Raw genomic sequence first — 18,637 nt, forward strand, 5'->3', positions numbered from 1 at the left:
GCCCACGTGGTGTGCAGAGCAGAGGGGGGGTGGAAAGGATGAAAAGAAAAAACCGTCATTTCTCAGCAAACGCCAGGAATGTGAACGGCAGCAACACAATCCTATTATTTTCTGAGCGCTGGTCGCTCCGGGGCTCGTGGCCCCCGGCGTGTCCCCCTTCCGCCCCGGGGTGCCCCGGGGTGCGGGGCCGGGGGGACTCGCCGCGCCGAGCGCTGCCCCGCCGCCCGCACCCCGGGCTGCCGGAGCGCCGGGTAATTGCCGCCGGATGGGTTTTGGGGGGCCGCTCTGCACACGCCTCGCCTTTCCAAGCGATCGTACCACGGCAAAGTTTGATTTTGTTCGCAGCGAGGGGTCTCTGGATTTATGCTCGCTTTCCGTCTGCAAATGATATGCGGCGGGACCCTGCGCAATTACTTTTAAAATGCATCCGAGACATAGGCTCAGCGGAGAGAGATGGCCCTTGCCTCAGCCCGGGTGAAAATTAGACTTTAAAGTACCCAGATGAAATTTTCAAGTCAGGGACGCGGGATTGGATCAAATCACATAAACTGCAAAAAAAGCAAGTATAATGGCGCATAATTGGTTCTGTAATAGCATTACACAAGGATAATAGCCTGTTATGGCCCCCTGCACATTAAGTGCTTCCCTGGCGTAAAGCCTTTATGATATTAAAGGGGGAATATAATGATATTTTGGTTATTAAATGCGTGTAATTAATTTATGCACCACTGAAAATAAAGTTGGTATTATGACCCACTCAAGATGCATCAGAAGATGTAAGTCAGACAACTGTTGATAAGTTCTGGTGTCTATGTTTCGTCTAGACTGCTGATTTTATTTTGGAACAATTGCTTCTCCGGCAGACTACACAAATTTAATATTTTATAAACACTGTAATGTTCTGTGCAGGAAGGGTGAGCAAATCTACACAGGCTCTCTTAGATCTGATGGGAGTTTAAAGACATAGCACATTCATACCAGAGGAAAGGAGACGGATACAGACAATACAGGTGCAGAAATAGAGTTTGAAGAGATGATGGTTTTGGAATTTTTCATATTCTGCACATATGATCTTACTATATAAACACTAATAAGCCTTAGAAATATCACTTGCTCTATCTGCCTTCACACTAGGCATAGATGTGGAAATTCCCCTAATGTATATTCAAGTTGAAGTTATGTTTCAGCCCTGCAAAGCATTATTTTAGCAAAGAAAGGCAAAAATTAATTGTACTCCAGATCCAAATCAATCTGATCTTATCTGTTGACTTATAATTTTATCACACTAGTAACAGATTTAGTAAGCAGGATTCATGTGTTTATATATATATATATATTTACATGTCTACACATAAACATAAACACTTTTATGAATATTTTTTTTGACAACAGATACTGACTTACCATCCAGGCAAGTCTCTGAACAGCAAAGTATAGTACCAGTTGAGATGGCTTCTACAGCACCGTGCAAGATCAAAGACGAGTGTTCTGAAGCTGAATGAGCTCCTTAAAATAGCAGCATAAGTTTTAGGTCAAGTAACCTTATAAAGAAGAAAACGTAACCCAGAGGTACTATGTGGATCTCCCCTGCCAGCCTCTCCGTCCTGAGCTTCAAAATCCACACAGGGACAGCACTGTAGGATCCCTTTGCACAGAGACAGAAGTGACTTTTCCTTGTTCTCTGACATCGGGAAGTGAGGAGTGAGTGTTTTATCATAAGAACCCCTAATAAAATAATAATAACTTCATTATGGCGCTCTCAGGCCTTGCTTTAGTCAGGGGCTACATTGCTGTTTTGGCTCCAAGACTCACTTTCCCCAGCAGTTTGAAGCCTGCAAGTTCAGCGTATTGCAGGAGGTGGAGAGGGCGGAATGGAACACGGGGAAATGCTCCAAGTCGCTGCTTTTTAAATAGAAACAGAAGGACCCGGAGCCGGCCGAGGCTCAACTTTCTCCCAAGGAGCAGCAGCTGCAAAACAAGGAGATAACTAAGCAATATATAATCCCCCACCCCTCTCCAGCTCGATGTCTGTTTAATTTTAATGCTCGAAACGTGAGGCTGACATAATTAAAAGTTAGCGCAGGGGAGTCCTGAGCGCTGCTCTCGGGCGGCCGGAGCCCAGGGGCGGCGGCGGAGCTTCAGCACCGCGGAGAGCGCCCGCCGCTCCTCCCGCACCCCGGCCCGCATCGCCCGCCGGGGCGCACCGGGGCCAGTCCCTGCTCCGGGGGAAGGCTCCTGGCAGGGCTGCTCCTGGGTCTCTCCGTGCGGTAGACCCTTTCCCGCGAAGCTGGGACCACAGTGGAAAAAAATATGCAGTAAATTTGCTTGGGACTGTGGCTCGTGTTTCTCTGGTGGTTCCCCTCATCCAGCTGCCAAAGGCAAGCACTAAAAATAAGCTGTAGAATGAAATAACGTACAGAGCTACAATATTTCAGGGAAAAAAAATCTCTTTTTATTTAAAGTCTTTAAAGTCTCTCTCTCAAACTTAATTTTTATTACTGTTATTATTACTGTTATTATTACTTTGACTACTTAGAGTGACATCAATACTAGTTACTAGGTCTGCAAGAAAAAGCCCAACTAAATATAATTCTGGGTAGACATTCTGCTGATTGTGTCTGTCTTACAGCAGACCTGTTCCTGTACTGCACACACAAACACACCTCTTCTCATTTTTCACCCATGACAACAAAACCTAGGGCTGAACTGATGAGCAAAATCACTGAATGGACATTTTCCTTCAGAGCACTGAGCTTTGAGGGGCTCATTCGTAAAACTCAAGGAAGTCTGAAAGGCTCAGTTTGATGAAATGGGTCTTTTGCCTTTCCATGTCCAAACACATTCTTTCCCATGATTCTCAATACCTGACCACAGAAAAAAGCTAGCAGCTAAAAGGTTATTTTACCCTAATTCATGTGCAGTAAAATGTATTTTCCAATTAACCAAATTTGCCGATTTGTCCCGCTTGGACACTCTTATAATTTATAATGTAAAAGTGTTCTTTCTTTATCTAAAGACCAAGGTGACTGCTTTTAATTTTCTGTAACCTCTTTACACTTGATGTTCACCAGACTCATAATGTTAATTGGCTTCATATACGGATCATCAGTTTAATGAAGGAATAAATCCTATGTTGCTTTATGTCCCTCTGTTTTAACAATGATTGCTTTAATGAAGAATGTGACGTGTTTGAAATCAAAGCTGCAGGAGACATTAGAGGGTGTTTTTTTTTTTTTTTATGATGACTGAAATGCTTATTTAAAGCTAAAACCATGAGGTTTCCATATTTCAAAAGCTTTCCTTTAAATCATTTTCCATGGAAATTACTGACACATCCTTCACCAAAGAACTTTTTCTTTGCAATTATGGGCAGAGACTGAGAATAATATAGTCTTGTAATATAAACACCCCAATTAGGTTATGAAAATATCTCTAAGCTGATTTTGTATCACTGCAGTTTTCATTCAGAATTTAAGTAAAACTCCCAGGGAGTTAAAAGGACTTATGCCTGCCTAAATGAGGAGTATTTTGGGGTAACTAATAAATCTCTTTGTCAACTCGTATTTTCATTGTTCGTGTGTAGATGAAAGAAAATTACAGGGGAGAAAGAATTGTCAGTTCACACACAAAAGCTATGGATCGCTGTAGTCTATTTATCCCCATGGGAATTTTGGGATTTCAGGAGCAAGGGTAAAATGTAATGAAACATGGGCTCATAGAGGTAGGTGGCTGCAAATCAGAGCATCAATTAGGTCAAGCTGCAAAGTAGCAATTAGACTCAACTGCATGTGCTGGTTACAGTAGCTGCAGCAGGTTTAAAATGTACAAAGCAAATGCATTCTGGTTATTGAACTTTTACGTTCATGGTCCCACTTACAATGAAAACAAGCCTTCTCTCTCTCTCTGTCTCCCTCCCTGTCTTTCCCATTCCCTTTTAATGGGGACTGCATAGACTGGTATGCGTATACTGGTATATATTGTCTTCTCATTTGAGAGCTGATGTCTGGACTGCAATTACATGACCCTTAGATATAGGAACCTGCAACATTAGAGAGGAAAGTCTCTAATCAAAGCCTGGGCAAGGGTTGAGTAACTGATGGATTTGGACAGAAATTTCATGACATAGCAAAGGAAGTTCATGAGACAGGAATAGCAAGTTACATAGCACTGAGAAGTCATTCAGTATGCCAGGCCTGATCACACGACCTCTTGGGTTTATGTCTTGGCAAGTGTTACACTCATTCAGCCCAGGTCACAAAAAGCTTCCTGTAGGTACACACAGAGCTTCACTCCCATTCTCTATACAGGATTGTGTCTAAGAGAACTATATGTTTCCTTCCAGAGCCAGAACTGTGTGAACACTCAGAAGACAGCCCATAAACCACACTTGCCTTCCCTTTCCATGGAAAACAAGAAGGTACCTTGTGGCACCTCTAGTGGCACAGAAGGTAAGTCTGCCAGGAGCCTTACTGAGTGTCATCAGTCCTCTGCCTGGAGCTGTGCGTTTACCAAACCTACGTTTACCATTTGAAGTGACTCAAAGCACAGGCTGGGACTATGCCAGGATTTGATAGAGCAAAACAACCCTGGCTGAAAACAGCTGATTACGATGTGGATCACACTACAGAGTCTATACTGATTTTTAACACCGTTTTTGTGCTGTCTGACAATTCAATTTAATCTGATATTTAATCAAGCAAGATTTCCATGAGTAGATCTGAACCAGTGTGCTGGGGTTTAAACCATAATGCTGCTTGGTGTCACAAGGCCTAGATTTACACATCACCAAATCATGGTTTCAGTTAAGGGTCAATCACTTCTCAGTATCAGGTCATTTTCCCAGGCAAAACCTGCAAGGTTTGGTTTTCCAGAATAAGACAGGCTGTGATCTAGGCCTGAATCAGGGCAGTTAGTATCTGCATGAATCTAAAGTTGCACACATCCTGTGCGAACAGAAAGGTAGCAGTCCCCCTTATTCTGTTAATGGCTTCTAGCAATAAACCTAGTAGGAAAAAAGAAAACGTTTTATTAGCTGCTTTAATGCACAATTGTCTCATTCACCGAGGGTAAGGCAAATTCACACCTGCTAACTACTCTCCTTAGAGGTGAGCTGCACTCCAGGCCAGAAGGGGAGAAGTGGCTGAGGTGTGACATACTTTAGCACAAAGCCTTTGAAATGCACCTTTTGGATGTGGCAATGTTCTCAAATTAGCTCGAGTACTCCACCTTGGTTATGGAGAAACCAGGAGTGAGGCTGCCTCTGAACATAAACGCATGTGCACCTGAGTGTGTACATAAGAAAGAACGCGCATGTATACATGTTTGTGTTTGCATGGGTGATCTGAAAGGGATTGGTGATAGTCCACAGGGTTCGGTATCTGTGGGAAAGCCCTGGAACTTATCATAAGCACCCAGCCACTCCTCTCTTTCCGGAGACAAACTCCATCACTGTGAATAAATACTACCCTCCACGGGTCTTTCAAAGAATTGCCCCATTTCCTACACCGAGGACAAGAAACTATAGTAACTACCCCAGACAGTCTGCAAACAAGATCAAGCATTTCAAAGAGAATGCCTCACATCAAGCAGCATTTTCAAGCCTGCAGAGTGGACAGAGTAGAGCTGAGGCTTTTCAGTTGCTTATAGCACTGCTGTGCTCCAACGTCCTCAGGGCAGGCACATTTAAGTTATCTCCCCCCACCAAAAGAAACCATCCCAGACCAATTTTCCCAAGCCCATCCCTTCTGCCTTACCCATCCCCAGACATCCACAGTGTATCCCTCCTCCTGCTTCAGAACGAAGAAGTACTTTCTGTCATCTATACCTTATGAAAGGCATGCCACAGAAATACCTTAAAACAAACATTTCTACAAATAGGAGATCACTCTCGTGAATTTTGTACTCCTTGCTCATAGCTCTCTCCCACAGCACACTGACACCCTACTGCCATCTCCCTGCAGTGTTGTCAGGGCCAGGCTTCGTGGTCTCCTCACCTTAAGCAGTACAGTGTGACTGCACATACCTCACATGCGTGGACCACTTTAGTTCCAAATTGGACCTTATGCTTTGTCGTGGGGCTGAGCATAACCCTATAGCTTTACCAAGGGGTTGGATTCTCTTCTAAGGTTGTCTGAGTCGTTCTCCCTTTGAAATATTGCTTTCCATGTGCTTGTGGGTAGGAAACATGAGCTGTGTTATTTGCTAGAGGAGCATCACACTGATCCCAAACTATGGAGAGGATGCAGAGGTCTGAGCCAGCAGGCCTCGAGCTGCAGAGCTGAGCACTGTACAGATTCTCCACAATGAATGGCTGAGGGCATTCTGCTTCCAGCTCAGGCAGCCCCTCGCTGTGGCTGTGCCCTCAGGCTTGGAGCTGGAGGCAGGGCAGAGATGATGCAATGCTCTTGGTCATTTAACAAGTAGCTCTTCGTCGGCATATCTCCCAATTTCAGTTCCTGGGGTTTGATGTTCTTGGTGGCAGCCTGAATATAAGATTTGCATTCATTCCTTTTTGTTTCTGCTCTTTACATGGACAGCTCTTCAGGGCCTTATTGGTCTTGGTACAGTGCATCACAACAGGGTTTGCTACTAGCCTTGCCTTTTCCTGCTGCTGTGGTGGTGCAACATGGTATCACAATGCTCAGTTTGAGTCACCAATCCTTTTTCAGACTGGCCATGCTGGAGACAACTCCTATTCCCTCTAAACCCCTGGCGGTTGCTGCTTTGTGTGTTACCTAAACAGATGATTTAACAGAGACTCCGATGTGTAGAATTTCTCATTTTGCAATTCTTACCTTTTTCAGTTAATGAATAAGAAGATTCAACTCTATTCTAAACCAAACCAAAACAAAAAAGGCAACAAAAAAGGAGCCTACTTCTGCTTAATTGTTATTCTAATTACAAGTTGTGGTGTAGTGTAAATTTTTTCCCTTGGCATTATTATGAACCTCATTTCCTTACAAAGTCCAGGATAAACAATTCCAATATATTTTGTTTTAATTATCAGGGTTTAATGGGGCATAATGAGACTATGTTGAGTGGCGCAGAAAAAAAAAATAATTTAATGTGTGCAAAACTACTGAGTGCTCCTAGCTTGGCTGTGCATATTTCACCCATTGTAGGGCAGCACTATCTTAGCTAATATTCAGTGTGCCCATCATTTATTTATGCTTTTCAACAGAAAATTTTCCTTATTTTTTTTCCTGGATTCTGAAACAAGAAGAAACACATTACAATATCCTAGAAAAAAACTGAACAGTTCTCTGGGTTAAGAAGTGAAGGATGAAGCTGATACACAGTTGATGGTGCTGGAAGTATTTGTCATGCATGGACAGAAGATGAGTATGTTGGACACAGAAACTGGCTCTGCCAGTTCACTCCAAATGTTGTCCTTCCAGTATTACTTGGCAGTGAAAACTTCGGTTCTTAGGGCCTCTACCAAAAGAAGCACAGATAATATCAGTTGAGGTGTCACTATTCAGAAGTGACCTTGTCTGGACTCCCACTGTAGATACATTTTCCCACTCCAATGGTGTGGTTCCTACAGACTTAAAACACCACAGGTACTTCTGCAGTGAAAAGGGGAAAGTGCAAAAGAGCAGCCAGGGAAATAAACCAGTAAAATGGGAGCCTTTATAACCCTCTAAGCTTTCCAAGGTCCCTTTGCCAATGTCAATAGCCCAGCCCTGGCTGGGTGTGGCTGATGCAGTAAGAACCACCCTACTACCAGATTTGCATTCCACTTCACCGGGGTGACCATATACCAAGACCAAGATGCTTTCATTTCAGGAATAATCACTGGATCCTCCCTGAAGAGAAACACATTTATTCTGCTTATATACTTCTTGACACAGAATCAGAGGACTTGATACAGTACCCACCAAAGCCATTGGGAATGTCCTCTCTTCTGGAGAAGTATCTGATTCAGGCCTCTTGGGAGAATGTTCAAACACAACAAACACAACACACCAATGTCACATTACATTTATTTAAAAAATTAAGATTTTATATTACAGATTAAGTTAATATACCCAAAGTGTTGGGGTTTTAAATAAAATAAATTTATTATACAATCAGTATTTACAGAAAGAAAAACATTACTTAATTTATTTTATTTTTTTGAAGTATCATTGGAGTAAAAAAAAAATCTTCATGAACTTTCTGCCCATGGGAGATTTCATAGTCTGTAAGAAATCAGCCTCCTTTAAGGATTAATAGAGACAAGAAACCTAATCAGGATAAAGGCACAACTCAGTGAATTGACTGAGGAACTGTAATGGGCCAGTACCTGTAGCAAGACTGAAAGACCTCAGGGGGCTGCTTACAAGTCTATGTCCTATTCTTCAAGAAAGGAAGAACCCAAGCTTAGGATCTCACTGTACAGCCACTGTGCAAATACACAAAAGCAATCTCTGGTGCCACACAGCTGAACAGCCACAGCAGACCATGGTGGAAGAGAATAATTTTACAGAGGGACTGGCTGACACTTCATTATACAGAGCTGCAGCCCTGAGTTAGAAGCCAAATATACTGATTCCCAGACAAATATTGACCTATGTGTTCCCTCAGACTGGCTAGCAAGTACCTTGGGGACTTACAAAGAGGTTTCTGAATTGGTAGCGCTACATAAAGCACAGGGCAAAAAGTGCATTTCCCTGTAATGCATCATCTGCAGGTGGTAAGAGGCCTCCAAGATGAACTCTGGGCAAACACCCTGAAAGCTCAGTGTAGGAGTGTACATCCCTACTGGATCATGCAGCCAAAACTGAATAAGATTGTGTTACTAAGAGAGCTGCACCACATCCTGGATTGAGGCAGGATACTATGCCTGTTAAATCACAGAAAATTCTGAGTGTTAATATACAGATCAAGACCTTAATTTCAACAGTTGACTTGATCTGTTTCAGCTCCTTCACATAGGAAGTTCCTGATTTTAATAGTTTCCTCTGGTGTACAGGCACTCAAAGAGCTCTCCACGGAGGTCTTGAAGTCCACAACTCTTCCAAACCCAGCCACCTTTCCACAGAGCCATGGTGAGAGGAGAAGGATTTAAAGCACAGATAAGTTTCTGGCTCTCCTGCCCTGTAAAGTGACATGCTGTCTCTTCTGGTATCTTCAGTGACAAATGGGGAACTGAATCCAGGTGCACACCAAATACAGACAAAAAGAGGTCCTGCTAATGACAACCACACCTTGTTGCCACCATGTCTTTATAATTTTTAAGGACCACATTCTCTTTGTCATCAAAGTAGAGAAGGTTGAGGGACTTCAGTTCATCTGGCACACAGCAGGGCGTGCTGACATCTTGAGACAGTTTCAGTGTATGGACGATGGACTGAACTGTAGCATGGTTTGTTGCATTTAGACTTTCCCCCAAAGGGAAGAGACAGGATCCTCTGCAATAAAATGCATTGTATCCACTTGGATAAATAATCCATCCTGACCAGCCAATAGCATGGAAGTCTACGTAGAGTTCCCTTCTGTGACATGCTGTTACCTGGCCTTTGGCAGAAGGGACTGGGGCAGCTCGAGGTCTCCTACCCATGCTTGCACTGCTGCTTTTGATGACATCAGTTTCATGAGGCACATGAGAAGCATCAGTTTTGTCAGGGTTTATTTCTGATTCTGAAAGGAATTTTGGTGTTAATATTTCACAAATGAAATTAATTTAGTAAGTACATGTATTCTGCATGAAAGTATATTCCATAAATCTACATCAAAGCCTTAAGAGCAGATTTTGAAATGACACTTGACCTGTGAAAGTACCAGAAGGGGTATGTATTCAATTGCCGTTTCAGCCATATTTCCAAACCTGCCAAATCTTGCATTTAACTTTGTGTGAAAAAAGCACCCCAATTCAGCAGAAATAGAAAGGAAAAATTCAGTGACCTACAAAATACATTTTGTTAACTCCACAGTCCCTCTTCAGGGATGAATCTGGTCAGAATAGTACAAACAGTCTTCATACAGCCACTCCAACACACATTATGCTGAGCAGTGCTAACAGAGGGTGGAGATACAGCCTCTTTCTCTCCAGTATTCTCCCACAAACTCTACCCATACATTTGCAAAACGGAGTGTGCAGTAACCTGGTAATGTGTAAAGTAACATTTTAAAAAAATATTCTTCAATTTTTTTATCTTAAAAAATCACCACCAGGTTTACGGAACTCTGGTAAGGAATAAAGCTTACTGACAGTAGGATGCTTTCTGGAGTATCTTCTGAGAAGCCTTGAGATCCAAGGAGACCTCAAGATCCATCTACAGAAGTTGTAACTCACTGATATGTAGAAGAACAATCTATATAGTCACTGACCACAAACAACAGGCAGGTCTAGGGAGTTTCTTCATTGAGAAATTTCTCAATCCTGGCACAGTATCCCATGTAGAGCTTGATGCTCATTAAATTGGGATCTAGGATTTCATTATTAATTTTTCTTTGGGAAAAAAATACACAGGCCAATCTCATTTTGATTTTTAATCAATTTCACTGTCTACTTCTTAATATTGATCCAAGTCCTACCTAGCTTCTTTCTGATATGCAAATATGATCGTTTATCAGAAAAGCCTGCAAAGCCAGAACTGCATTATTTTTGCCCCTCCTCCCAACTTTCGCTCTTTGCGTTTATCAGGCCCTAAAAATCCAGCCTGAGTTGGTTTTACAGGAAGACCAGTGGGAGAGGTATGACACCGTTTTGTAATTTAAGGCACAAGGGCGTTGTCTTTGATGAAAGCAGCCTTTTGTCACAATGCTAATTAGTCACCGAATTTAAATAGGTGCTTAAAAACCAAACCAAGGACAGAGAGGTTCAAATTGCTTATTTAACAACCTCATTCACTCTTGAAAATTACACTTAATAACTCTACTTACAGATACTTTACCAACATTTTCGCAAAGTTTTTCAAGTTTTTTCAGTCTAAACCTAACATACAATTTTCACCACCACAAAACCAATATAAATAGTACTTAAAAACCAGAACTCCCATCCCTTTACAAACAAAATACACAGATTCCCCTTAGGCTTTATGAACATTTCCTGCAAACCCAGTTTTTCTCAGGGGAGAGGCAATTTAAGATGCTGGGTGACCTACTGTCAAGAAGTATTAAATCAAACTCTGATCAGTGACAAAGCTGAATTTCAAACGTGTTCAACACGGCAAATAAACAACTGAGGTTAGGTAAACATGAGGTAGCAGGAGGTAACAGAAGCTGAACAGAGAGTTCATATTCTAAAACTCGAGTTAACTTACTTGTGGAGGACAGTACAAGGCTGGGAGACCTCCGTTTGTTACTGTTAGTGAAGAGGACAAGGAGAGCATTTCTACTCTCCTGAAAAGTGTCCTGGCTCTTAGCAAACTTAATCAGGTTGTGTTCAATTCTATTGTTGAATACATGTGTCGTTGTTATCAAAAAGCCATGGTTTGAGCTGCTGTTTCCAACCCACCTGGAAACCTAGTAGTGACAGGGAAGTGAAATAATAGTTTCAATATTCCTATTACAGCATTATGATTAACCAATGTTTATATTAGGAAAAGGGATCAGGCAACAAGCTATGAGAGTATAAGGACATACAGGATGACAGAAGTGAGATAACTGTATAACTGAGAGTCTATTGAGTTTAATAATTAGTAACTCAGCACTTAAAAACACAAAATAGCATATGCATACCACAAACCTATATTTACAGCAAGATAATTAATTTCAGAGAATTTACCAGTGAACAAATGCGTGTAAGTATTAATATTAAATTAAACACTCTTCGACTTCCACCAGAAATTTATTTTTATAGCAATCTTAGAAGAGTAATATGAACCCTCCAGACTTTCCATACCATTAAGACTCATTTAAATCTAACAAACGTGGCATTTGAAGAAATTACCTTGCAATCAAGCACATTTTCTTATCTAATTGTTATAATTACACACTAATAGATAAGGTCAGGCCATTCTCAAACAGGACTATCATGACTTAAGATGCAATCTGACCAACCATCCAAGCATGCTGTACAGTCGGATCATAAAGCTTAGGCAACAAAAACCACTATTAGAAAGTACAGTTTTAAACCTCCCAAAATTTCTCTTAAACCCCGTGTGACTTTTTTTTTTTGCTATGGAAAGGCATTCACCAACTACTTTTACAGTTTAGGGATATCTACAAACAAACCTTGAAGCTAACAAATAAAAAAGTCTACAGAGGAAGTTAAATGAAAAGCAATCCAACCATGATAAATTCCAGAAACACAACGTTGAAGCATATTGCTCTATAGAAATGTTGCCAGGATAAAAAGGAGAAATGAAAACTTACTTTTAGTACACAATCAATGCCAAATCCTTTGGCAATCTAAGGACTAACGCATTATTGCTTTTATCACAACGACATGCTTGGCCTCATGTCCCTCCATCTATTACGTTTGGGTTACTCAATTCTCACCATGCATGTGCAGCTAGCAGCATATAAACACTTCTCCTTTAATTCAGATAGCACCAGGTGTACTTCTAAGCTTAGAGAGAAAGCTTCTCCCCCTGCTGCTGTCCTTCAGTTTGAACTGACCACAAACCCCAGCATAATGGCAATGCTGGAGTTATGGGCTGTCACCTTAAGAGATTTAGAAATAAAGTGAAGTCAGACTTCTCTGCTTACTGTCTGTGTGACGTTGAAGACTTCCCAGCCTTCTGTGTACAGGGACAATAATCTTGATGCAATGAGATGTTTTTTCTGTGGCTTGCTTCCACTCTCCAAGAGCTCATACACTTCCACCTTGATAACCAGCAATACAACAAAATCAGTAAGAAATTAACCCAATTGTTCTTCCAGCAAAACAAAAAAAATATGAAGATTATGCATATTTCTGCTACATAATAGTTGTAATTCTGTACCATCATTCTAAATAAGGCAAAAAGTAGGTTTTGGACTGGACAGTTTAACAGAGAAAACAATTATCACTACATACATCTACTTCTAGATGTGTTCAGAGGCAGGATGCCACACTGTTTTGATACTACAGAAAAATATCCTGACCATTCCTATTCTATTTTGAATACCTAATAGCTTCAAAGTCTTCCGTTTCTCCACATCTTTGTCTTCAGGTTTGTAAAAAGTCCCATCCTGCTCTATGCCAGAAAAACATAGACTCAATATCAGAATCCTGATCTGCCTTGTTCTGTTATGAATCCCCGGTTGAGATTATTATTTTTCAAAACAGCGCTGGCAGATAAAGTTCTACTCGAATTTGGAAACACCTCAAATCCCAGAAAAGTATGGTATGACTTGGGATAGGTTTGACACTGGTATAGCACAATTAGTGTGCTAACACCTGTTTCCCCACTTACTTTGCAGAAGTGTTTCACGTTGGACCTTCTGGACACGCGTGCCATCCTGAGCTTGAAGACCCTGAACTCCGCTTTCAGCATCTGCTCGCCCTTCTCCATCGCGCTGATGTCGAAGTAGAAGTGGCGCTGGTCCACGTGAGCTAGAAAAGACCCTCGTTTAGGAACACCGCCAGACCCGGCAGCCCCAGCCGCGCACCCCGCCGGCTCTGTGCCCGTGTGCCGTCGGCCGCCCTGCCGCGGGGATCCACGCCCGGCCCACCTCTGTCCTCGAAGCTCCGCACCACGTCCCCCTGCAGCAGCCCCGGGGCGCGGGTGATGCCGTGGGCGTCGGCCACCTTGTTGAAGAGATCCACCATGAACTGCGGCGGCTTCTTGCGGGACAGCACGTCGGGCGGCAGCTCCTCCACGTCGAACACCTCCCGCAGCCGCTGCAAAGCCGCCGCCTGCACCTCGCCCCGCGGGCCGGGGGCCAGGGGCAGGGCGCTGGCCGCCCGCAGGCTCAGCAGCGCGGCCAGGCACAGGCGCAGCACCGGGCAGGGCGGCCGGGCCTCCATGGACGGCACCGCGGGCTCGGCGAGGCCGCCCCGGGTGCCCCGCGCAGCGCTGAGGGGGCAGCGGCCCTTGCGCGGGCCCGGCCCGGCCCGGCTGAGCGCGGCCAGCCGAGTGCGCCGAGCCCCGGGCAGGGAGCGCAGCCCTCAGGGCCAGGGGCCCCGGGCATGGGCGGCCGCGCCGCGCCCCGGCCATCAAGGGCTCTTAAAGGCTCAATGGGGCATCGCTCGTTGATATCAGAGGGGCCGCCGGCCGGGCTCGGGAAGCTCTGGCTGCCGGGGGCATGGATGGCCAGGGGTCTGCGGGGAACACCGCACTTGCGAAAATGCCGTCCTTTACATCCACCTTCCTCCCTTCTCGAAAAAGGCTTTGATTTGGGCATTGCTGAGCCCAGGTGCTGCTTCCTCTTCTGGCCGCAGCAATGAAAAGTACAGCGGGCCATAGGCGTGAGCCTCGGCACCTCCCGGCCTATGGAATTCCTAGTGAGTCTCGGCACTTTCCGGCTTGTGGAATTCCCAGTGAGCCTCGGCACCTCCCGGCGGATGCGAGCTGCGGGACAGAGCCTGCTGCAGTCATCCGAGTCTCCAACTCCGGCCCTACAGCTGCCCCAGGGAGAGGATTTAGGGAGAGAGTCCGGGGTTCTGCTATTGCAGTGCAGCAAGAGCAGCCAAGTTTCGAAGTAATTAGGGATGGGGGGAGGCATACACATTTTGAAGAGTAGTTTTAGGGCTTAAATAAATCCAGAGTCAACCAGCTTTCAATACTTTGCCTTTTTTTCCCCACCCATTGATTGATGAAGAGGATTCTACCCCACTCCCTGAAAAAAGCCCCAAATCAAACCCCCACAAAACCCAAAATCCTCCAAACCCAACCAAACCTTAAGCATCCTTCATACTAGTCTTTCTAAAAGCAGCCTGGCAACTTAGAGAGGAGCAATTATACCTTCCTAATGGTTCATACAGTAGTGCCTGTTCTGCTTGTGACACACTGCACTGTGTTCCCTTTCCAGGCAGGAAAGCAGTGGGAGGCAGGCAGGTTATGGGACAGGTAGAAATGTCTCCTGGCTCCTCTGCTCAGGTGCACAGTGTTAGGAGTACTTGCACTGAGCAAACATATAGACCCATAGGAGAATAGGGTGGAGACAAAGAGGCTACAGCTCCACGCAGTCCCAAATCAATAATTTGAAAACGAAGTTTAATCTGGATTGTTCAAGCAGCTCTGACACAGGAAGCACTCACCTTCTGCTGCACTAATGCTGAAGTTCCTTGGGACTTGGCCACATGGTTCTCCAGACTCCCTCCCACTGTAACTCATTCCAGCATTCAGCTCGTGTAGCCACATTTAAAAAAATATGGATAGTTATTAATGCTATGGTTTTGCCCTTTTTTTATTGTGTTGTTTTGGTTTTATTGTTGGCTTTTTGTTTGTTTTAGTTGTTGGTGTTGTTTGTTTGTTTGATTTGGGGAGGGGGAGGTTTGTTTTGGTTTTTTTTCACCAGGAGACAAACATGCTGATCCAGTTTGCCACGAGGTGCAGAAGACTAAGGGAGAAAAATGAGAAGCAGTGGTGGGTTAATCAGACCAGTGTAAAAAGAGAACTGTTGCTGCACATAAAGCTTCATCCAACCTTGATCCTCAAAACTCTGCAGTTGTCTTCTAAGGGCTGTAGGCATCTCAACTCATGGCTAACAAGTGCTGGGTGAAGTAATACCCATTTAACTATCTGCCTGAGATCATGGGAAGAGACTACTAAAATATGAGAGATCATCTCTAGACTGTTTCTCAGTCATCCTAAAAGCTTCTCTTCCACTTCACTGCTTCTTCACATGTTTATCCTCACAAACCCTACCCTGCCCTTGGGTTTCTTAATTTACTCCCAGTACCCTCCCTAGGCATATACCTTCATTTTTACTCTCATGGTGCTGTTTCCAGACATTAATGTCTAGAACACATAGCTAGGGTTCCCAAACAACCTCAACTGTGCCCTGGAGGCAAAGATTTATTGAAAAAATCCTCTCTGTTTAATATAAGCTGGGACCACAAACAATGAAATGCCTCAATCGTAGTGCAACTGCAGAAATTCCAGTGTACAGTTAGCCAAACGTAACCCACTGAGTGCTGTGTTCTTTTATTTTCATATTTCTGATTAGGCAAACAACATAATGAAAGCTTCTCTCCCTATTCTTTCCTAAGACTGCATGACTCACCACTTATGTAAGCCTTATACAGGAGTTGGTCATAGCTCCTCTGATGATACTACGTACTGGTTTGTAATTAGTGCAAGGCTTCAACCTCCCTGTTTTGTATAATAAAAATAGGTTCTCTCAGCTTACATGTTGTGAGCAGTGTGGCTTTGGGAGCCCAGGAAAAGCTGGGAATCTCTCAGGAACTATGACAGACAGTTAACGACTTAAAATTTTGGGTGGATTCTCCAGAGTTCAGCACTGGCATTGCTTTCCCTTCTTTCTCTCTCAAATGACAGGATAAAGAGTCTGTAGTCTGAAGAGTTCATAATCATTTGGCTTTCGGGTATAGCTTATGGGTAAGAATGGTGGGATTTATTACATGGCCTGCCACATCCTCTTTGATGCCATAATTACTGTGGGATGGCAACACTGAAAAAACATGGTTATGGCATGGTATTATCAGTGGGCAGAACAAAATTTACTTAGGAACTTTCACTGTACATTTTAGAACCTTAGCAAATTTGGACTTGAAGGCAAGTCCAGCCCTGCCATTCAGAAATTAAGAGCTCAGCATATACCCTCCCTTCCTCCGTTAGTTTCATGTTGGCACAAACAATAAGAGCTGGTGGGTAGAGCAGGTTGGAAGTTGATTCTTAACAGAGCTGCCTGACATTTCATGTTTTCTGTGCAGGTTCTGTAGTTCCTAGTTTAGTGACTCACAACAGATCTATTCTTTCTGGGGAAAAAAATTAGAAAGATTAGTTTTCTGCTCCCTCAAGGCAGCAGCGATACACTGCAATCTTCCCCGGGTTTTTCAGTTAGGGAGTAAGAACACAAGGTGTTTCACTTACCTTGTAATAGCTGTCTTAGGCCCATTTAAAAAAGAAAACTGGAATGGCCCTTGTGTGAAAGATGTCACTCTTCTCCTAATGACAGCAGAGGCAGAAGAAACAGGGCTACCTGTTAACAAAAGAATTACTAAGGGAAGCTTCATCTTCTGTGTCTCAGCTGAAGGCACAGGACTGTACCACATCAGCGAAACTGTGAAGTAGAAGTGGTGACATCACCCCAGAGCCCAGAATAGCAATCCCTTGAGGGCTGGGTAGATGGAGAGCCACTGAGTTAGTAAGAGTATATTCAGCATTTAGCTTGAATGTTTGAACAGGGAAATTATAAATGGCCCTAAGTAGCAGAGAGTGTTTTTACCATGTATCTAATATATAAATACTTCTCCCAGAGGAGATAAACTCCCAAGTGCAGACTTCCCAGCACATCCTGACTCCTAGACATGTGCCCTATGCAAGCCCTTCAAAGACTGGACTCTCAGCAGTTTTGTATGATAGTTTTGTAAATTAGAGTTGCTGAATTAATAATCTAGACAATAAAATGCCATATTACCTGTGTTTTTCCAATCAGGACTTCTTTATACTGTGCTATAATTTCCTGAAGCATTTTTGAAGAAAGATGTATTGCTTCTCCCAGATGACTATCCATCAGATGGAGAAACTAGTGCAGCAGGCATTATAGTGCTGCATCCAAAGTCACCCAGAGGTTTATAGCAGGAGAATCCAGACATCCCTGCTTCTAAAGACCAAACAGGTAGATTATTCCTCATTTTAAATCATCTCAGCAACTATGTTACCTAATTTAAAACATGAGGAAAAATTAGTATGGAAATAAATAATTTCTTGGCCCACACATTGGGAATAAGCCAAATTTTGAGGAAGTTGTTACAGGGCCTCTTCACATTCAATTTTTCTCACCATCTTTATATATCATTTGAGAAAGCACAGCCACCACCAGCACAAGACACACTGCATCATTCTTCCTTGTTGAATCACTGGGGTATGGCTGTTCCTCAACACCTCCTCCATCAAAGAGAAAAAACTGTCTAAACTGTAATTACTAGATTTTACACAGCAATATGCAAAAAGAATCCAAGTCAGATACTATCCCACCAGTTTAATTATTCATCTACTCAGTTCCTTCTTTTGAAATTATTTTATGTTGGAGAACAAGAAAAGAACAAACATTAATCAAGTTACTGTTTTCTCTAAGATTGTTTTGTCAAATTAGTTGCTTAAGTTACTGTTTTCTGTGACAGCTTTCCTTGAAGAATACATCCTATAACAATAACTTTCACACTGCTCTTTTTAGTAATCTGATGCCTGCCTGAATCTCTCTCTCAATGAAAAAGTATGGTAATACCATCATATGTGTATTTCTTTTTGATAGCTCTCAATGTGCAACATTTAAAAATCTATCAGAAAATTCTCTCCCTCCTCACCAATGCTCTTATTTTCCAAGTTACACAGCATATAATTTACTTAACAGATTTTGTGTATCTGCTCTGTCTTCGCAATTGTAAAACATTTTATGAAGAACAAAAATCCCATAAATAATTCTGAAAATTTTGTCCTGTCTATTGTAGCTTCTCCAAAGACAGAGAACTGCACTACTAGAAGACAGTAAAAATTAGACAATCTTGGAATCAGAAGAAAAGTCGACCTTATGATTTGAATACAACTGTCTACAGGTAACTGTCATCTGAAGCCAAAACTTGCAGATTTAAAAG

At 43.0% G+C, this 18,637-nt stretch overlaps 1 protein-coding gene across 1 annotated transcript; it reads right to left on the reverse strand.

Moving 5' to 3' along the window:
• Positions 1-8,855: 8,855 nt before the first annotated feature.
• On the reverse strand, positions 8,856-13,882 carry LOC114055874 (bone morphogenetic protein 2-like). The gene is made up of 5 exons (XM_027880466.1): positions 13,588-13,882; positions 13,329-13,468; positions 12,640-12,756; positions 11,250-11,451; positions 8,856-9,618 (listed from the first exon to the last, which is right to left on the reverse strand). Exons 1-5 carry the CDS (start codon positions 13,880-13,882, stop codon positions 9,176-9,178), a joined length of 1,197 nt encoding a protein of 398 aa, XP_027736267.1. The 3' UTR covers positions 8,856-9,175.
• Positions 13,883-18,637: the final 4,755 nt, after the last annotated feature.

Source organism: Empidonax traillii, unplaced genomic scaffold (assembly GCF_003031625.1).
Source record: "Empidonax traillii isolate 1590-97213 ecotype Southwest subspecies unplaced genomic scaffold, ASM303162v1 scaffold70:size1330859, whole genome shotgun sequence".
NCBI classification, from domain to species: Eukaryota; Metazoa; Chordata; class Aves; order Passeriformes; family Tyrannidae; genus Empidonax; species Empidonax traillii.

Excerpts from the sequence above, each read along its gene's own strand:
- LOC114055874 (XM_027880466.1), bottom strand. The coding sequence starts at position 13,882 with ATGGAGGCCCGGCCGCCCTGCCCGGTGCTGCGCCTGTGCCTGGCCGCG. Across the intron at positions 13,469-13,587 it reads GCGGAGCTTCGAGGACAGAG|CTCACGTGGACCAGCGCCAC; the intron begins GTGGGCCGGGCG and ends GGTCTTTTCTAG. Across the intron at positions 9,619-11,249 it reads CCTTGTACTGTCCTCCACAA|AAATAAACCCTGACAAAACT; the intron begins GTAAGTTAACTC and ends TTTCAGAATCAG.